This window comes from Rhinolophus hipposideros (genome assembly GCF_964194185.1).
Source record: "Rhinolophus hipposideros genome assembly, chromosome: X".
Taxonomy (NCBI): Eukaryota; Metazoa; Chordata; class Mammalia; order Chiroptera; family Rhinolophidae; genus Rhinolophus; species Rhinolophus hipposideros.
The window spans coordinates 21,902,751-21,917,316 of NC_138046.1; the positions used below are offsets into that span (position 1 = coordinate 21,902,751).

General features: G+C 36.2%; 1 protein-coding gene across 10 annotated transcripts in view; it reads left to right on the forward strand.

Annotated features, from left to right (window-relative positions):
• The window catches only part of PABIR2 (PABIR family member 2), a 129,045-nt gene that overhangs the window by 16,061 nt on the left and 98,418 nt on the right, over positions 1-14,566 (forward strand). For 3 of the 10 annotated variants that reach the window (XM_081043520.1, XM_081043516.1, XM_081043519.1), the window contains one exon: positions 4,877-6,675. The exons of 1 other annotated variant lie outside the window; for it this stretch is intronic. In XM_081043520.1, coding sequence (XP_080899646.1) covers positions 4,877-4,946 — 70 coding nt within the window. In that variant the 3' untranslated portion in view covers positions 4,947-6,675. Of the gene's footprint in view, positions 1-3,942; positions 4,183-4,876; positions 6,676-14,566 lie in introns of those variants that run through there. 6 more of the 10 variants (XM_081043521.1, XM_081043518.1, XM_081043517.1 and 3 more) reach the window with 2 other exon arrangements.

Sequence of the window (14,566 nt, forward strand, 5' to 3'; positions counted from 1 at the left end):
ACTTCGTACCTTTGCATGGTGCTTTGATTCATTTTGTATGTTGGGAACTCTTGTTCTGCTCCTCTTTCTTTTGGGAATAAGACTACCTGTGGCATGAAAATAAAGGCATTTTTAGGGCTGCTAGTTATGTAGCGAAGATTAAGTGATAGTCTATTTCTCCTAGAGAAAAGGCAAAAGTCTTCCATGAATTTTCTTGCCCAGTGTGTCAGTGTTAATGTGACTGCTAATCTCACCTTTATGGTTTTATTTTAACATTTTTCATTAGATTTATCTTAGTGATTTTAACATTGTTTTTAATGTTATATGTGTCATGGCAAGAACATTTCGTAGTGAATATGTGACAAAGACTAAGATTTAATCATGATTTATTTAATAATAGAAATGTATACATATACTTTGAAGATATTTATGGAAGCTTACACATCTGTGCAGATACTTTTATCTGCACCCAAGGTAACTGTGGAAATGATCATATTTAAATGTGTGGTTTTAAAAACTTAGAGGTTATACGGGAAGATAATGTTGGACCTTCCTAAGATAAAATAGTAGAGACCAAAGTACATGCTGTATGGAGCAGTTTAACTCACATCAAGAGGTAGGCAGTGCCCCGCCACAGTCTGACCTTGTATCAAAATCTGTGCTGGGCTTCATAGGGCTATGGCCAATTTCTAGTGCATTTTCCTGCCTGCCATTAATCTGACAGAACCCAGTTTATTGACTGGACAAGGCACAAAGTGGCTCAGTTGGATCGTATGAGAGCACGAGTCACACCAGACAGCAGAGTTTGTTGTTACTTTGTCATTTGAATGTTTTAATAATTGTTTTACAAGGTCACCCTTCATTTTTTTAGGCAGAGGGCACTACTTTAACAGTCATAAGTATTTTTGGTTGTATAGTTTAAATATTGTCTCAAAATGTATATTCAGTGGCTGGAATGAATTAGTTCACTTTTGATTCATGGACTCCTTTGTCCAATTTGAATTGTCTAGATCGTTTGCTTTCTTGCCATTGTCTGGCTTTTGGCCTTTAGTCTAAGGCTCATTAACATCTCCATCAGAGCTTAAGCTAGGAAAGAAAGAAGAAACTCAAATTAGACCATACTTTGTTGCTTTTAGAAGGTTTACTAATAGACACTGTGAAAACCAACTTTTGTCCAGTGATCTTTCTATGGATTCAAAAATATCACCTAAGTCTTGCTTTATGAGAATATGCTAACAGTGGGTAATTTGTCTGCACTTCCATGTCCATGGGTAGAGGTGCCAGATTAATTATTAGGTTGGTGCAAAAGTAATTGCAGTTTAAAAGGTTAAAAATAATGGCAAAAACCACAATCACTTTTGCACCAACATAATAGAACAGAAACTAGATTCTAGTTTAGTGAAAATATCTGCTTAAAGGTTTACCAAGTTCTGAATCTAAATTGCGCTGGCGACTAAATGTAAGTGTTGCTATTTTTCTGTTAATGAATAAAATTTTGTGTGCTCATATTTAATAATAGAGAAGAAATTCTTGAAAAAAGATGAAATGAAATGTTTAGATTTATTTATTTTTTTCTCAGTAACTTCCCCGCCAGCTTTTTTTTCTCAAGGTAATCAACAGTGTTAAATGACAGATTGCTCTGTGTGAGTCATGTTCTGTGTTTTTGAATGAATATAGGATTCACCTAAACAAGCAGGTCTTATTACAAATGGAATTCTTTAACCCAGGGCTCACTATAAGTCTGGTTAATCCAAGCCTGTTTCTTCCTGCTAAATAGCACAGAGCATGTCCTTCGGCTGCCCAGCCAACATGTGCTTTAGGAAAGTAAATTCATTTTAATATTAATCTAGGCAAAATGCTGCAGGAGGAAAAAAAATCACATATGTTCCAAAGCAAATATAAAGGTCTTTTGATTTTTCAATGTCTTAGATTATCTGTGCAACTCTTAGTAGTTTGAATAATTCATATTTTAGACCCCTTTTGCCTTTTGGTTGAAAAAATATCAGAGCCAGCTAAATTTTCCAAACTTACTTTTTTAAAAGTGGTATTATTAATGATGCATTTGACAGCAGTGAGCATAGAATGGGAGCACTGTGGAATATACTATTTCCATTTTTATTTTTACTTTTCCGAAGCCTATTTGTATTCTGTCTCCACCTAAAAACAATCCAGAAGCAATAGAAAGAAATGGCATTTTGAAGAAAAATAGAAGGGTAAAGAAGTGGGGGAGTTATGTTTCATTGAGGGTGGTATAGGGCCCAGAAACTTCCAAATGTACCACAGGTTGCTTAACATTAGAAATATATTAACAGAAATTCATAGAAATGATATTCAAAGACTCGTAATGTTTAACCTTAGTGCACATTAGATCAGGATGGGCTTTTGCAAAGGAGCTAGTGACCAAACTTCAACTAGAACCCACATTTCCTGATTCATAATTCCTTTTCCGATTCTATGCTTTTTTTTTATTTTCGAAAATAAAAAAAATGTGTAAATCCTAAAACTGCCTGACTACCTATCCAGCTTTGTCTCTCATTGTGTTCTCCTTACTCTACTACAGCCAACTTACCTGCTTTTGGCTTCTAGAAGTACCCTTGCTTCCTCTCAAACCTTACCTAGTTCGTGCCTACTCATTTTACAATGACAGCTCAAATATGGTTTTTGGGGAGCCTTGTTCCTTCCTGTTCTTCCAAATTAGATCAGGTTGCCCATGTTATATATTCTTAGGGCCCCTTGTATCTTTCCTTTATTGCTTTGATCACAAATTTATAATTATATATTTATTAGCATGGTTATTTCAATGTCTGTCTCCTACACTCTCTTGTAAATTTGCTAAGGGCAGGGATAAGGTCTGTCTTATATACCATTGTTTTTCTAATATCTAGCATACTTCCTGCCCTTGGCAGGCATTCAATAATATTAGAATAAATGAATGAGTGAATTTGGGCCAAATATAGAACATAGAGTTTTTATGTTGGATTGATGGGAATCAAAGCCAGAAAGGCAGCCTGATGCCAAATTGTGAAGGTTCTTGATTGGGAATGTTGAAGTGTGAAGCCAGATTTATGAGCCAGATTGATTGTCGGGAGCCGTGAAGGCCCGGGCTTCGTGGGTAAGGTATCCCTGGGCTACGCTGTAGAGGCTCTTAATGCCCAGATCAGGTGTTTTAGTGGAAAGGTAGGAGCAGAAGGCAGTCATCGGGATTAAGGAGGTTGAATGGACTGTGAGGGTATTGGATCTGTGGATACAGAGCATTCCTTTTAGAAGCTTAACTGGGTAGTAAAGGAAAGGATTAAAGAAAGGAGTCTTTTAGTGATGGCAGGGAGACCTTTGGGTTTTGAAAGAGGAAAGGAAATAGTGTAAGAAATTAATAAAATGAGAAGAATATAAAGGGCAAATAATAGGGGGAATTAGAAAAAAATGTTTTTGAAACGAAGGCCTCTTGGGAGTGGGGAAGTGGTAAAATCTAGGGCACTTGAAAGGCTTTAGTTCTGGAGTAGAGGGACCGTGAAGTAATATACTTGACAGAATACTTCACACAGTCCAGGGTAGGTACCTCAGTGAGTAGCCATTCCTTTCACTCTAAGGCTGATGGGAGGGTAAGAAGACAAATATAAGCATAGAAATCTCTTGAGCTGAAGGTAAGGGAACTCCCTCACGAAAACCATGACCTGTCAAGAGGAGCACTTATTGTATGTTGGACATTCTGGTGCCTCCAGGAGGGCACTCAAAATGGTACAGAACCTCAGGTGTCTTACTTTGCGTTTCCATGACTTTGTCCTTTTGCAGGTATCTGAATATAGTATACGCACAATGTAGTTCATTGCTGTTGCTTTTATGCTTTTTTGTTATTTACAAATGCTTTACTGGTTCGTGAGTTCTTGAAACTGTGTTGTTGCATGTTATGTTTACCTTTACCCTGATAGATGCATCCGCTTATAATTGTTTTTGCTTTGTCCTCAGTTCAGATATTTTGGATGGCAGTAGTAGCAGCAGTAGCAGCAGTGGCTTACCCTCAGCCTCATTGGCTAAAGGCAGTACAACCGCAGAGTCTCCAGTAGCATGCTCCAAATCATGCCCTCCGTTCATCTTGATGGATGATCTCTCACCCAAGTGACTTCTGATCCAGTTTTAACTGGCTGTTTCCTACATAAAACATTCAGTGAGGGACACAGAGAACTTTGATCCGTAGTGAGGATTAAAGTGTCACAGATTTAAACCACTTTGATGCCGTTCTTCTTTGGCATCACTCTTTTCTAAATTTCAATTTTACGACTGTAGTGACCTTACTTATGTCTCTTTTTGCTGATCTCACTTTGGATCTAGTGACTAAATCTCAAGTACTCATTTTTGATTGCTTAGAGTATGTATAGTTTTTTCTCAGTGCCTCAGAGTGCCCATCTTAGAGTCTATACGTTTAAGAAAAGCACTGATGTGTTTTCAATAATGGTTCTTTTTTCCCAGCAGTGATATGAAAGCTAGAATTGATCAGAGATTCTCTTGCTTGAGAGATTTTTGTCTTCTGTTGACTACATAGTTTCAAATCTCTCATTTCACAACAGATGCATTGTGTTTGATTACATTAAATATTTCTTTTTTTTCCCCTCCATCAGCCTAAAGTACATTATTTTGTTTGCCCTTTCTGTTTGAGCTGCTTACTTGCCCCTTTCTCACAGAGCAGAAGAAACACATAGTTGCTTTCATTACTATCCATACTGCTTGTTTGCTGTTGGCGTGTGTGACGTGAGGATTGATTTTAGTGCTGAGAATGGAAATGGACTTCCAAGGTGCCTGGAGTAGTCGCCACAGGTTCTTATGACTTAGCTACCACAGTTCTTGTTTTTCTCCCCAAACCTGTTGCCCCACGGAATGTATAAAATATTGTTAATATTTTTAGGTGGTGTCATCAAGGAGAAGAAATTCCTGCCTTGACCAGATGTGTGGAGCATCTACAAATGAATGAATAATGTTCTTTACACACAAACCACTGTGTAGAAAAGCATACATGGAGCTTGACAGCTTGTCTTGTCTTGGGGGGTATTATGAGGCCTGAGGTGTCTTGGGGTGTAGTGCTGTGCTGTAAAGATGTATATCACATGGTAGGGTAGAAAAGGGGGCATTATGTGCCTGATTGCCACATGCTGTCTCAACTGCTACTTTTTTCTGATTACATTTTTGTCATTGGGTTTGTTTGTTTTGTCGTGTGTGGTGAGTGGTGCTGTTGACTGTGTTTTGGTCATTCTGTTGCCACTGGAATTGGAATCCAGTTCTTGTTCATGCTGCTTTATAGCAAGGGTGGTTTGATATCTACGAGGCAGCTTTTAGGAGCTGAAGAAGTCAATGTTATTGCACATTCTGCTTTTAAGAAGCTGTTTGAGCTGTGAACAGTTTCTGTGATAGTAAGTCTGAGGTACCAGAAGTTATTTAATTTTAAAAGAGGGAAGTCCTGAACGGAGCTATTTAAAAAACCTGAGTTTAGTCTGTTGTGTTATTTATTATTTAAAACTGTAAAAATGTCTGTTGTGATGAATTTCTTTTAATGTTCAGTTATCATGGGTGGATTGTCTGTATTTAATATGCAAATTTTCCTGCTAGAATCATAATATTCCTTTTTTGAATGAATGTAAGAAACGAAAACTACTGCACTTGTATTCTTTTGAAGGCAAATATCCTTGAACTTTAAAGGAAGATGTTGCACATTGTAGGTACTCACAAACTAGTAATACTGTATGGCTTGAAGGGAACCCTATTCTCTTTCAATTATAAGAGAGCAGCACTTAGCTAGCAGTAAATAGTTCTGTTAGCATCAGATGTGTTGCTTGTTTTAAATTATACTAACTGCCATAATGGCCATTAATGGCTTTCTCTTATTGCTTTCACCTGTGCAAAGTCCATAATCCTTCAAACCTAACATAAATGTATATATTGTGAAGATTGTTCCCTTGTATGCCCTTTTAAAGAAACATTACTTTGATGTTATTCAGTGTGTTTATTCTGTTTGTGAAAGAACCATGTTAAGCTGTTTCTGCCTATATAGCACTGAGAGATGGTTTTGTCTTCAGGGATATTGATCCACCCTCACTCTACTGTCTTTTATGCCTTAAAGGGACACTTTGGCCATGATTTTTTGGCTCTAGTTTAGGACTCTTAAGAAATAACCTTTGGAATGTGATATTTATTTTTGAAATTCAGCGGTGGGATAGAATTGGGACAGGAAAATGAAATTGTTCCAGTGGTATGAGAATTAGGAGGCAAGATGATTCACTTTATTGTTTAAACTAAGGTTTGTTTTTATTGTTTAAAGTGACTAGAAAGTTAAGTTTGTGCAGGGATTGCTTTGAAATAAATAAAAGAAATACTGACCTTCAGATGAGCTTGATTGATGGTACCCCTTTATTTTTATATAAAGTTTAATATTTGAAAAGTGATCATTGTTATAAATTAAAATTATCCCTTCCTGGTCTAATATAGTCTTATATCATATTTCAGGCTTCTATTTGAAAACAAGTACGAGATAATATGATAAGAAAATGCTATAGATGATGAACTTTTGCTTGAGTTATATTATCACTGTATTTCATGATACCTGCTTTTGTAATAATAGGAAATTTTGTGAAATGCTGACCTTGTGTATGTATATCTTAGAGTGCAAATTTAATAAAGTGTGTACCACTGCATAAAATTCTGTAAAACATTTTAAAGTCTATTTCCTTTATTCTTATTAACAATGATTTTCTGCCGCCATAGCCCAGCATTGCATTCTCTATGTCTAATTTCAGTCAGGTTTTGAATAAAAGGTTATCAGGAACACAAAAGAACTAATAGCTGTATTGAAGTTTGGGCTGTTTCCCAAAACAAAGAGAAACCTCTCCCCATAATCTGTCAAATTTTCAAGAGCATTTTGTAGAATTTGACAATTTGAAGGTTCTTGCCAAGACCACATGTATTTCTTATTTGTTTTCAACTTATGTTATTTTTTTTTACATATTTGTAAGACTAAGTTGTTTTTAGGGGTAGACAGGCAAAATATAAAATGTTTTATGTATGACTCAGGTTACAAACACTTAATTTTCTTTTCAGTATTTTAAAAAATATATGAACTATTATATTTCACACTTACAGAGAAGTTATAAGAATATCCTAAAGAGGTCCCATATATCTTTCACCCAGGTCCCCAATTGTTAACATTCAACCACATTTACTTTATCTCTCTGTCTCTCATATGTATGTGTATATTTTTGTATGTATATATAGTATATGTATGTACACACATTTTTTTCTGAACCATCTAAGTTACAGATATGATACCGTTGTCCTTAAATGCTTCAGTGAAAATTTCCTAAAGATATTCTACATAACCAAATTACAATGATCAAAATCAGGAAATTAATTTTGATACCATTTAATCTATAGACCCCATTCAAATTTTGCCTATGATCTCAATAATGCTCGTTTAGCAAAAGTAGTGCACACGCACACACAGCATGCCAAAAAAAAGTATACACATTTTAATAAAAAAAACCTATTAAAATGGCAATAATATATACCGATAACAAAAGATGAATACAAGTCAAGTTTGACTTCTGCAATTACAAGAGGTGTTCAAAGTGGTTACCATCAGCGTCCAAACACTTCTGATTATGGTGCACTACTGCTTGAGCAACATTGACCAAAGCGTTATCTCTATAAATGATGAACGCCTAAATATTACCTTGTCTTGTACACCTGAAACTAATAAATTAAAAAAAAAAAAATGTGTATACATTTTTTGGCACCCCCATTACCGGGGGTGGTGCCAAAAAATGTATACGTATGACTTGTATTCATCTTTTGTTATGAGTATATATTGAGTAGTACAATTTTAATAGTTTTTCCTTTCTTAAAATGTGTATACATTTTTTGTGGCACCCTGTGTTTGTGTGTAGTGCCAGAAAAAATGTATACAAGTGGACACTTTGATCAACGTTGCTTAGCAGTAGTTCGCCATAATCAGAAGTGTCTGGACACTGATGGTAACCACTTTGAGCACCTCTTGTAATTGCAGAAGTCAAACATGACTTGTATTCATCTTTTGTTACTGGTATATATTGAGTATTACCATTTTAATACCTTTTTCCTTTCTTAAAATGTATATACATTTTTTGGCACTGTGTGTGTGTGTGTGTGTGTGTGTGTGTGTGTATTTCACATTCAATATTATATTAGTTTCAGGTGTACAGTGCAGTGGTTAGGCATTTATATAATATATGAATTGATCCCTCCCGATAACTCTAGTACCCATCTGACACCCTACATAGTCTTTACAACATTATTGATTATATTCTCCATACTGTGTTTCACATATCCATGACTTGTGACTACCAATTTGTACTTTCTAATCCCTTCACGTTCCTCATCCCCAGCCCCCTCCCATCTAGCAACCATCAGTTTTTCCTTTTTGTCTTTTTCATTTATTGGGGTGACATTTGTTAGTAAAATTACATAGATTTCAGGTGTACAATTGTATATTACATCATCTATAAATCCCATTGTGTGTTCACCACCCAGAATCAGTTCTCCTTCCATCACCATATATTTGATCCCCCTTCCCCTCATCTCCCACCCCCCACCCCCCCTTCCCCTCTAGTAACCACTAAATTATTGTCTGTGTCTATGAGTTTTTCTTTCTCATTTGTTTGTCTTGTTCTTTTGTTGTTTTTGGTTTATATACCACATATCAGTGAAATCATAGGGTTCTCTGCTTTTTCTGTCTGACTTATTTCGCTTAGCATTATACTCTCAAGATCCATCCATGTTGTCACAAATGTTCCTATATCATCTTTTCTTACCGCTGAATAGTATTCCATTGTGTATATATACCACAACTGCTTTATCCATTCATCTATTGAAGGACATTTTGGTTGTTTCCATGTCTTGGCCACCATCAGTTTTTTCTTTGTATCTCTGAGTCTATTTCTGTTTTGTTTGCTCGTTTATTCTGTTCTTTAGATTCCACATATAAATGAGATCATATGGTATTTGTCTTTCTCAGTCTGACTTATTTTATTTAACAAATACCCTCTAGGTCTATCCATGTTGTTGCAAATGGGAAGATTTTATTCTCTTTTTTATCGCAGAGAAATACTGCGTTGTATAAATGTAGCATAATTTCTTTGTCCAATTGTGTATTGATGGTCATTTCGGTTGTTTCCAAAGCTTGGTTATTGTGAATAGTGCTGCGGTAAACATTGGGATGAATATATTTTTTCGAATTAGTGTTTTGGATTTCTTTGGGTAAATACCCAGGAGTGGAATTGCTGGGTCATAAGGTAGTTCTACTTGTAATTTTTTGAGGAACATCCATACTGTTTTCCATAGTGGCTGCACCAATCTGCAATCCCACCAACAGTGCACAAGGGTTCCCTTTACATCCTCGCCAGCATTTGTTGTTTGTTGGTTTATTGATGATAGCCATTCTGACTGGAGTGAGGTGGTATCTCATTGTGGTTTTATTTGCATTTCTCTGATGTTTAGTGACATTGAGCTTTTTTTCATATGTCTGTTTGCCATCTGTATGTCCTCTTTGGAGAAATCCCTCTTCAGGTCGTCTGCCCATGTTTTAATTGGATTGTTTGGGGTTTTTTGGTGTTGAGTTGTATGAGGTTTTTTAAAAATAAATTTTTGATAGTAACCCCTTATCAGATGAATCACTGTCAAATATCTTCTCCCATTCAGTAGGATGTCTTTTTGTTTTGTTGATGGTTTCCTTTGCTGTGAAAAAGCTTTTTAGTTTTATGTAGTTCAGTTAGTTTATTTTTCCTTTTGTTTCCCTTGCCTGAGGAGATGTATCAGTAAAAATATTACTAAGGGTACTGTCTGAGAGTCTACTTCCTATATTTTCTTCTAGGAGTTTTATAGTTTTGGGTCTTGCATTTAAGTATTTAATCCATTTTGAATTTCTTCTTGTATATGGTGTAAGAAGGTTGTCCAAATTCATATTTGCATGTATCTGCAGTTTTCCCAGCACCATTTTTTAAATAGACTGTCTTTATCCAATGCAAATTTGTGTTTGCTTTGTCATAGATTAAATGACCATATAGGCATGGATTTATTTCTGGGCTCTCTATACTGTTCTATTGATCTATGTGTCTGTTTGATGCCAGCTGTTTTGATTACTGTAACCTTGTAGTATAATTTGATATCAGATAATGTGATACCTTCAGCTTTGTTCTTATTTCTCAGGATTTCCATGGCTATTCGGGGTCTTTGATGGTTCCATATAAGCTTTAGGATTAGTTGTTCTAGTTCTGTGAAAAATGTCATTGGTATTTAAATAGGGATAGCGTTGAATCTATATATTATTTTGGGTAGTATGGACATTTTAACTATATTAATTCTTCCTATCAATGAACATGGTATATATTTCCATTTATTTGTATCTTTTTAATTTCTCTCTTCAATGACTTATAATTTTCTGAGTACAAGTCTCTTACTTCCTTGGTTAAATTTATTCCTAAGTATTTTTTTTATGCAATTGTAAATGGGATTGATTTCTTAATTTTTCTTGCTGAGAGTTCATTATTGGTGTTTAAAAATGCAACCAGTTTTTTAATAATTTTGTGTCCTGCTACTTTACTAAATTCATTTATCAGTTCTAATAGTTTTTTGGTGGAATGTTTGGGGTTCTCTATATACAGTATCATGTCATCTGCAAATAATGACAATTTTACTTCCTCCTTTCCCACTTGCATGATCTTTATTTATTTTTCTTGTCTCACTGCTGTGGCTAGAACTCCCAGTACTGTGTTGAATAAGAGTGATGAAAGTGGTCATCATTGTCTTCTTCCTGATCACAAGGGGAATGCTTTTAGCTTTTCCCTATTGAGCATGACATTAGCTGTGGGTTTGTCATATATGACGTTTATTATGTTGAGATGTGTTTCCTCTATTCCCACTTCACTGACACTTTTTTTCATAAATGGATGATGGATTTTGTCAAATGCTTGTTCATATGATTTTATTTTGACATGAGCATATGATTTTTATTTTTCATTTTGTTTGTGTGGTGTATCACATTAATTGATTTGCGGATATTGAAGCAACCTCGCATACCAGGAATGAATCCCACTTGATTGTGGTGTATGATCTTTCTAAGGTATTGCTGAATTTGGTTTGCTAATATTTTCTTGAGGATTTTTGCATCTATGTTCATTAGGGATATAAGCTGATAGTTTTCTTTTTTGTAATGTCTTTGTCTGGTTTTGGGATCAGGGTAATGGTGGCCTTGTGAAACGAGCTTGGGAGCCTTCACTTCTCCTGGATTTTTTGGAATAGTTTGAGGAGAATAGGTGTTAATTCATTTTTGAATGTTTGGTAAAATTCACCTGTGAATGATCTGGTCCAGGACTTTTGTTTGTTGGGAGCTTGTTGATTACTGATTTAATGTTGTTGGTAGTAATTGGTCTGTTCAGATGTTCTGTTTCTTCTTGATTCAGCCTTGGAAGATTGTATGCTTCTATGAATTTGTCCATTTCTTCCGGATTATTCAATTCATTGGTGTATAGATGCTTGTCGTATTTTCTTAATTTTTTTTTTTTATATTTCTGTAGTGTTGGTTGTCACGTCTCTTTCATTTCTGATTTTATTTATTTGGGTCCTATTTATTTATTTATTTATTTATTTATTTATTTGTTTGTTTTTATGATCCTGGTTAAATGTTTGTCAATTATGTTTTTCTTTTCAAAAAACCAGCTCTTGGTTTCATTGGTATTTTGTGTTTTTATTTTTTTTAGTCTCTCTATTTTGTTTATTTCCACTGTGATCTATATTATTTCTTTTCTTGTACTCACTTTGGGCTTATTTTGCTGTCTTTTTCCAGTTCTGTTAGGTGCAAAGACAGGCTGTTGATTTGAGGGTTTGTTTTTTTTGTTTGTTTCTTTAGGTAGGCCTGCATTGCTATGAATTTCCCTCTTAGGACTACTTTCACTGTATCCCATAGATTTTTGAGTCATTGTGTTTTCATATTTTCTTGTCTCAAGGTATCTTTTGATTTCTCCCTTGATATCATTGTTGACTCATTCATTATTTAGTAACATGTTTTTCAGTCTCCATATGTTTGTTTCTCAGTTTCTGTCTTGTAATTGATTTCTAGTTTTATACCACTATGGTCAGAGAAGACTCTTGATAAGATTTCAATCCTTTTAAAGTTATTGAAACTTGTTTGTGGCCTAACGTGGTCTATCTTGGAAAATGTTCCATGTGCACTTGAAAAGAATGTATATTCTGCTGCTTTGGGGTGAAATGCTCTAAAACTATCAGTTAAATTTATCTGGTCTAGTGTGTTATTTAAGGCTGCTGTTTCTGTGTTGATTTTCTATCTGGAGGATCTGATCTGTTCATTGGTGTCAGTGGGGTGTTGAAGTCCCCTACTATGATTGTGTTACTGTTGATATCTGCCTTTATGTCGGGCAATATTTGTTTTATATATTTAGATGTTCCTATGTTGGGTGCATAGATGTTTACTAGGATTATGTCCTCTTGTTGGATTGATCCCTTTATTATTGTGTAATGTCCTTCTTTGTCTCTTATTATAGACTTCGTTTTAAAGTCTGTTTTATCCAGTATCGGTATTGCTGCCCCAACTTTTTTCTCATTTCCATTTGCATTAAATATCTTTTTCCATCAGTTTTCTTTTAGTGTGTGTGTGTCTTTTGATCTGAGGTGGGTCTCTTGTAGGCAGCATATGTATGGGTCTTGTTTTCTTATCCACTCAGCTACCCTATATCTTTTGTTTGGAGCATTTAATCCATTTACATTTAAAGTGATCATTGATGGGTACATAGTTATTGCCATTCTATTCATGTTTTTGGTCTTTGTTACTAGTTTGTTTTCTCCTTCTGCTTAAAGAATTCCTTTTAACATTTCCTATAATACTGGCGTGGTGGTAGTGAATTCTTTTAGCTTATTCTTTTCTGGGAAGCTCTTTCTCGCTCCTTCAATTTTAAATGATAGCCTTGCTCCGGTAGAGCAATCTAGGTTGTAGGCCTTTGTTTTTCGTCACTTTGAATATTTCCTGCCACTCCCATCTGGCCTGCAAAGTTTCTGTAGAAAAGTCAGCTGATAGTCTTATGGGGGCTCCCTTGTAAGTAACTATGTGTCTGTCTCTTGCTGCTTTTAGGATTCGCTTTGTCTTTAACCTTTGCCATTTTAACTGTGATGTATCTTGGTGTGGGCCTGTTTGGGTTCATCTTGTTTGGAACTCTTTGTATTTCCTGGGCTTGTATGTGTATTTCCTTCACCAGGTTGGGGAAGTTTCTGTCATTATTTCTTTAAATAGGTTCTCGATTCTTTGCTCCCTCTCTTCTTCTGGTTCTCCTATGATGCAAATGTTGTTATGTTTGATGTTGTCCCATAGGTGCCTTAAACTATCTTCATTGTTTTTTTTTATTTTTTATTTTTGTTGTTTTGATAGGGTGTATCTGCTCCCTTTTCTTCTAAATAGCTGATTCGATTCTCTGTTTCATCTGATCTGCTGGTGATTCCTTCTGGTGAATTGTTCATTTCAGTTATTGTGTTCTTTATTTCTGACTGGTTCTTTTTTATGGTTTCTGTGTCCTTTATGCTTGCTATCTCTTGAAATTCTCACTAAGTTTCTCAAGCATTCTTCTAATCAGTGTTTTAAACTTTGTCTCTGGTAGGTTGTTTGCCTCCATTTCATTTAGTTCCATTTCTGGAGGTTTCTCCTTTTATTTGGGACGTGTGTTTTTGTTTCCTCATTCTGGCTGCCGCTCTGTGTTTGCTTCTATATATTAGGTAGATCCATGTCTCTCAGTCTTTTCTGGGCGGCCTTATGTAGTATGTATCCTGTGTAGTCCAATTACAACATCTCCCTAAATCTCCTGTGCATGTGTTCCAGGAGTGTCCCTTGAGTGTGTTGTGTGTGTTCTCCTGTTGTAGTTGAGCCTTGATTGCTTTTGTCATGTCAGTGGGTGAGATTGACTCCCAGGCTGACTAACTGTAAGGATTGGCTATGCCCACAGTATGTGAGCTGCTGTGTGGGGTCTGACCCCTCAGAGGGGGATTCACCCCCAGGGCTCTTTTGCCTGTTGAGACCCCCTCTTTGGGTGTGCCACTTATTGGGCTAATTATAGTGCTCTGCTGTGGTCTGAAACTGGCCTCTCAGTGTGTTGTTTCAGGTGTCTTTTGGGAGGGGCTCCAGTGAAGGCCAATTTCAGCCTTGTGTGTTAAAAGCTGGTGGTTACCTGGCAGGAGCTACAAAGTTATATGTAGTTGGCTGCTGCCTGTGCTGGAGCTGGAGGCATGTGGGGGTGGCCTTGCTGTGAACCAAGACTGGCTGCCACCAATAGTGGACCTGAGGCAGCTTAGCAAAAAGCCCAGGGCCTCCTAGGCCTATTGCCACCTGCCAGCTGCCTGTAAGGCCCAGCCGTTGATAGAGGCTCCTTTGGTGTGCAGGCCGGGCTGGTTTACCTGGTGTTGAGAGTGCCCTCAGCAGTGCAGCATTAGCTGTGTGGGGTGGAGTTCAAGGAACTCATGAGACGTGACTGATGGTTTTTACAGCTAACGCAGATTCAGTTCTTAACACTACTAC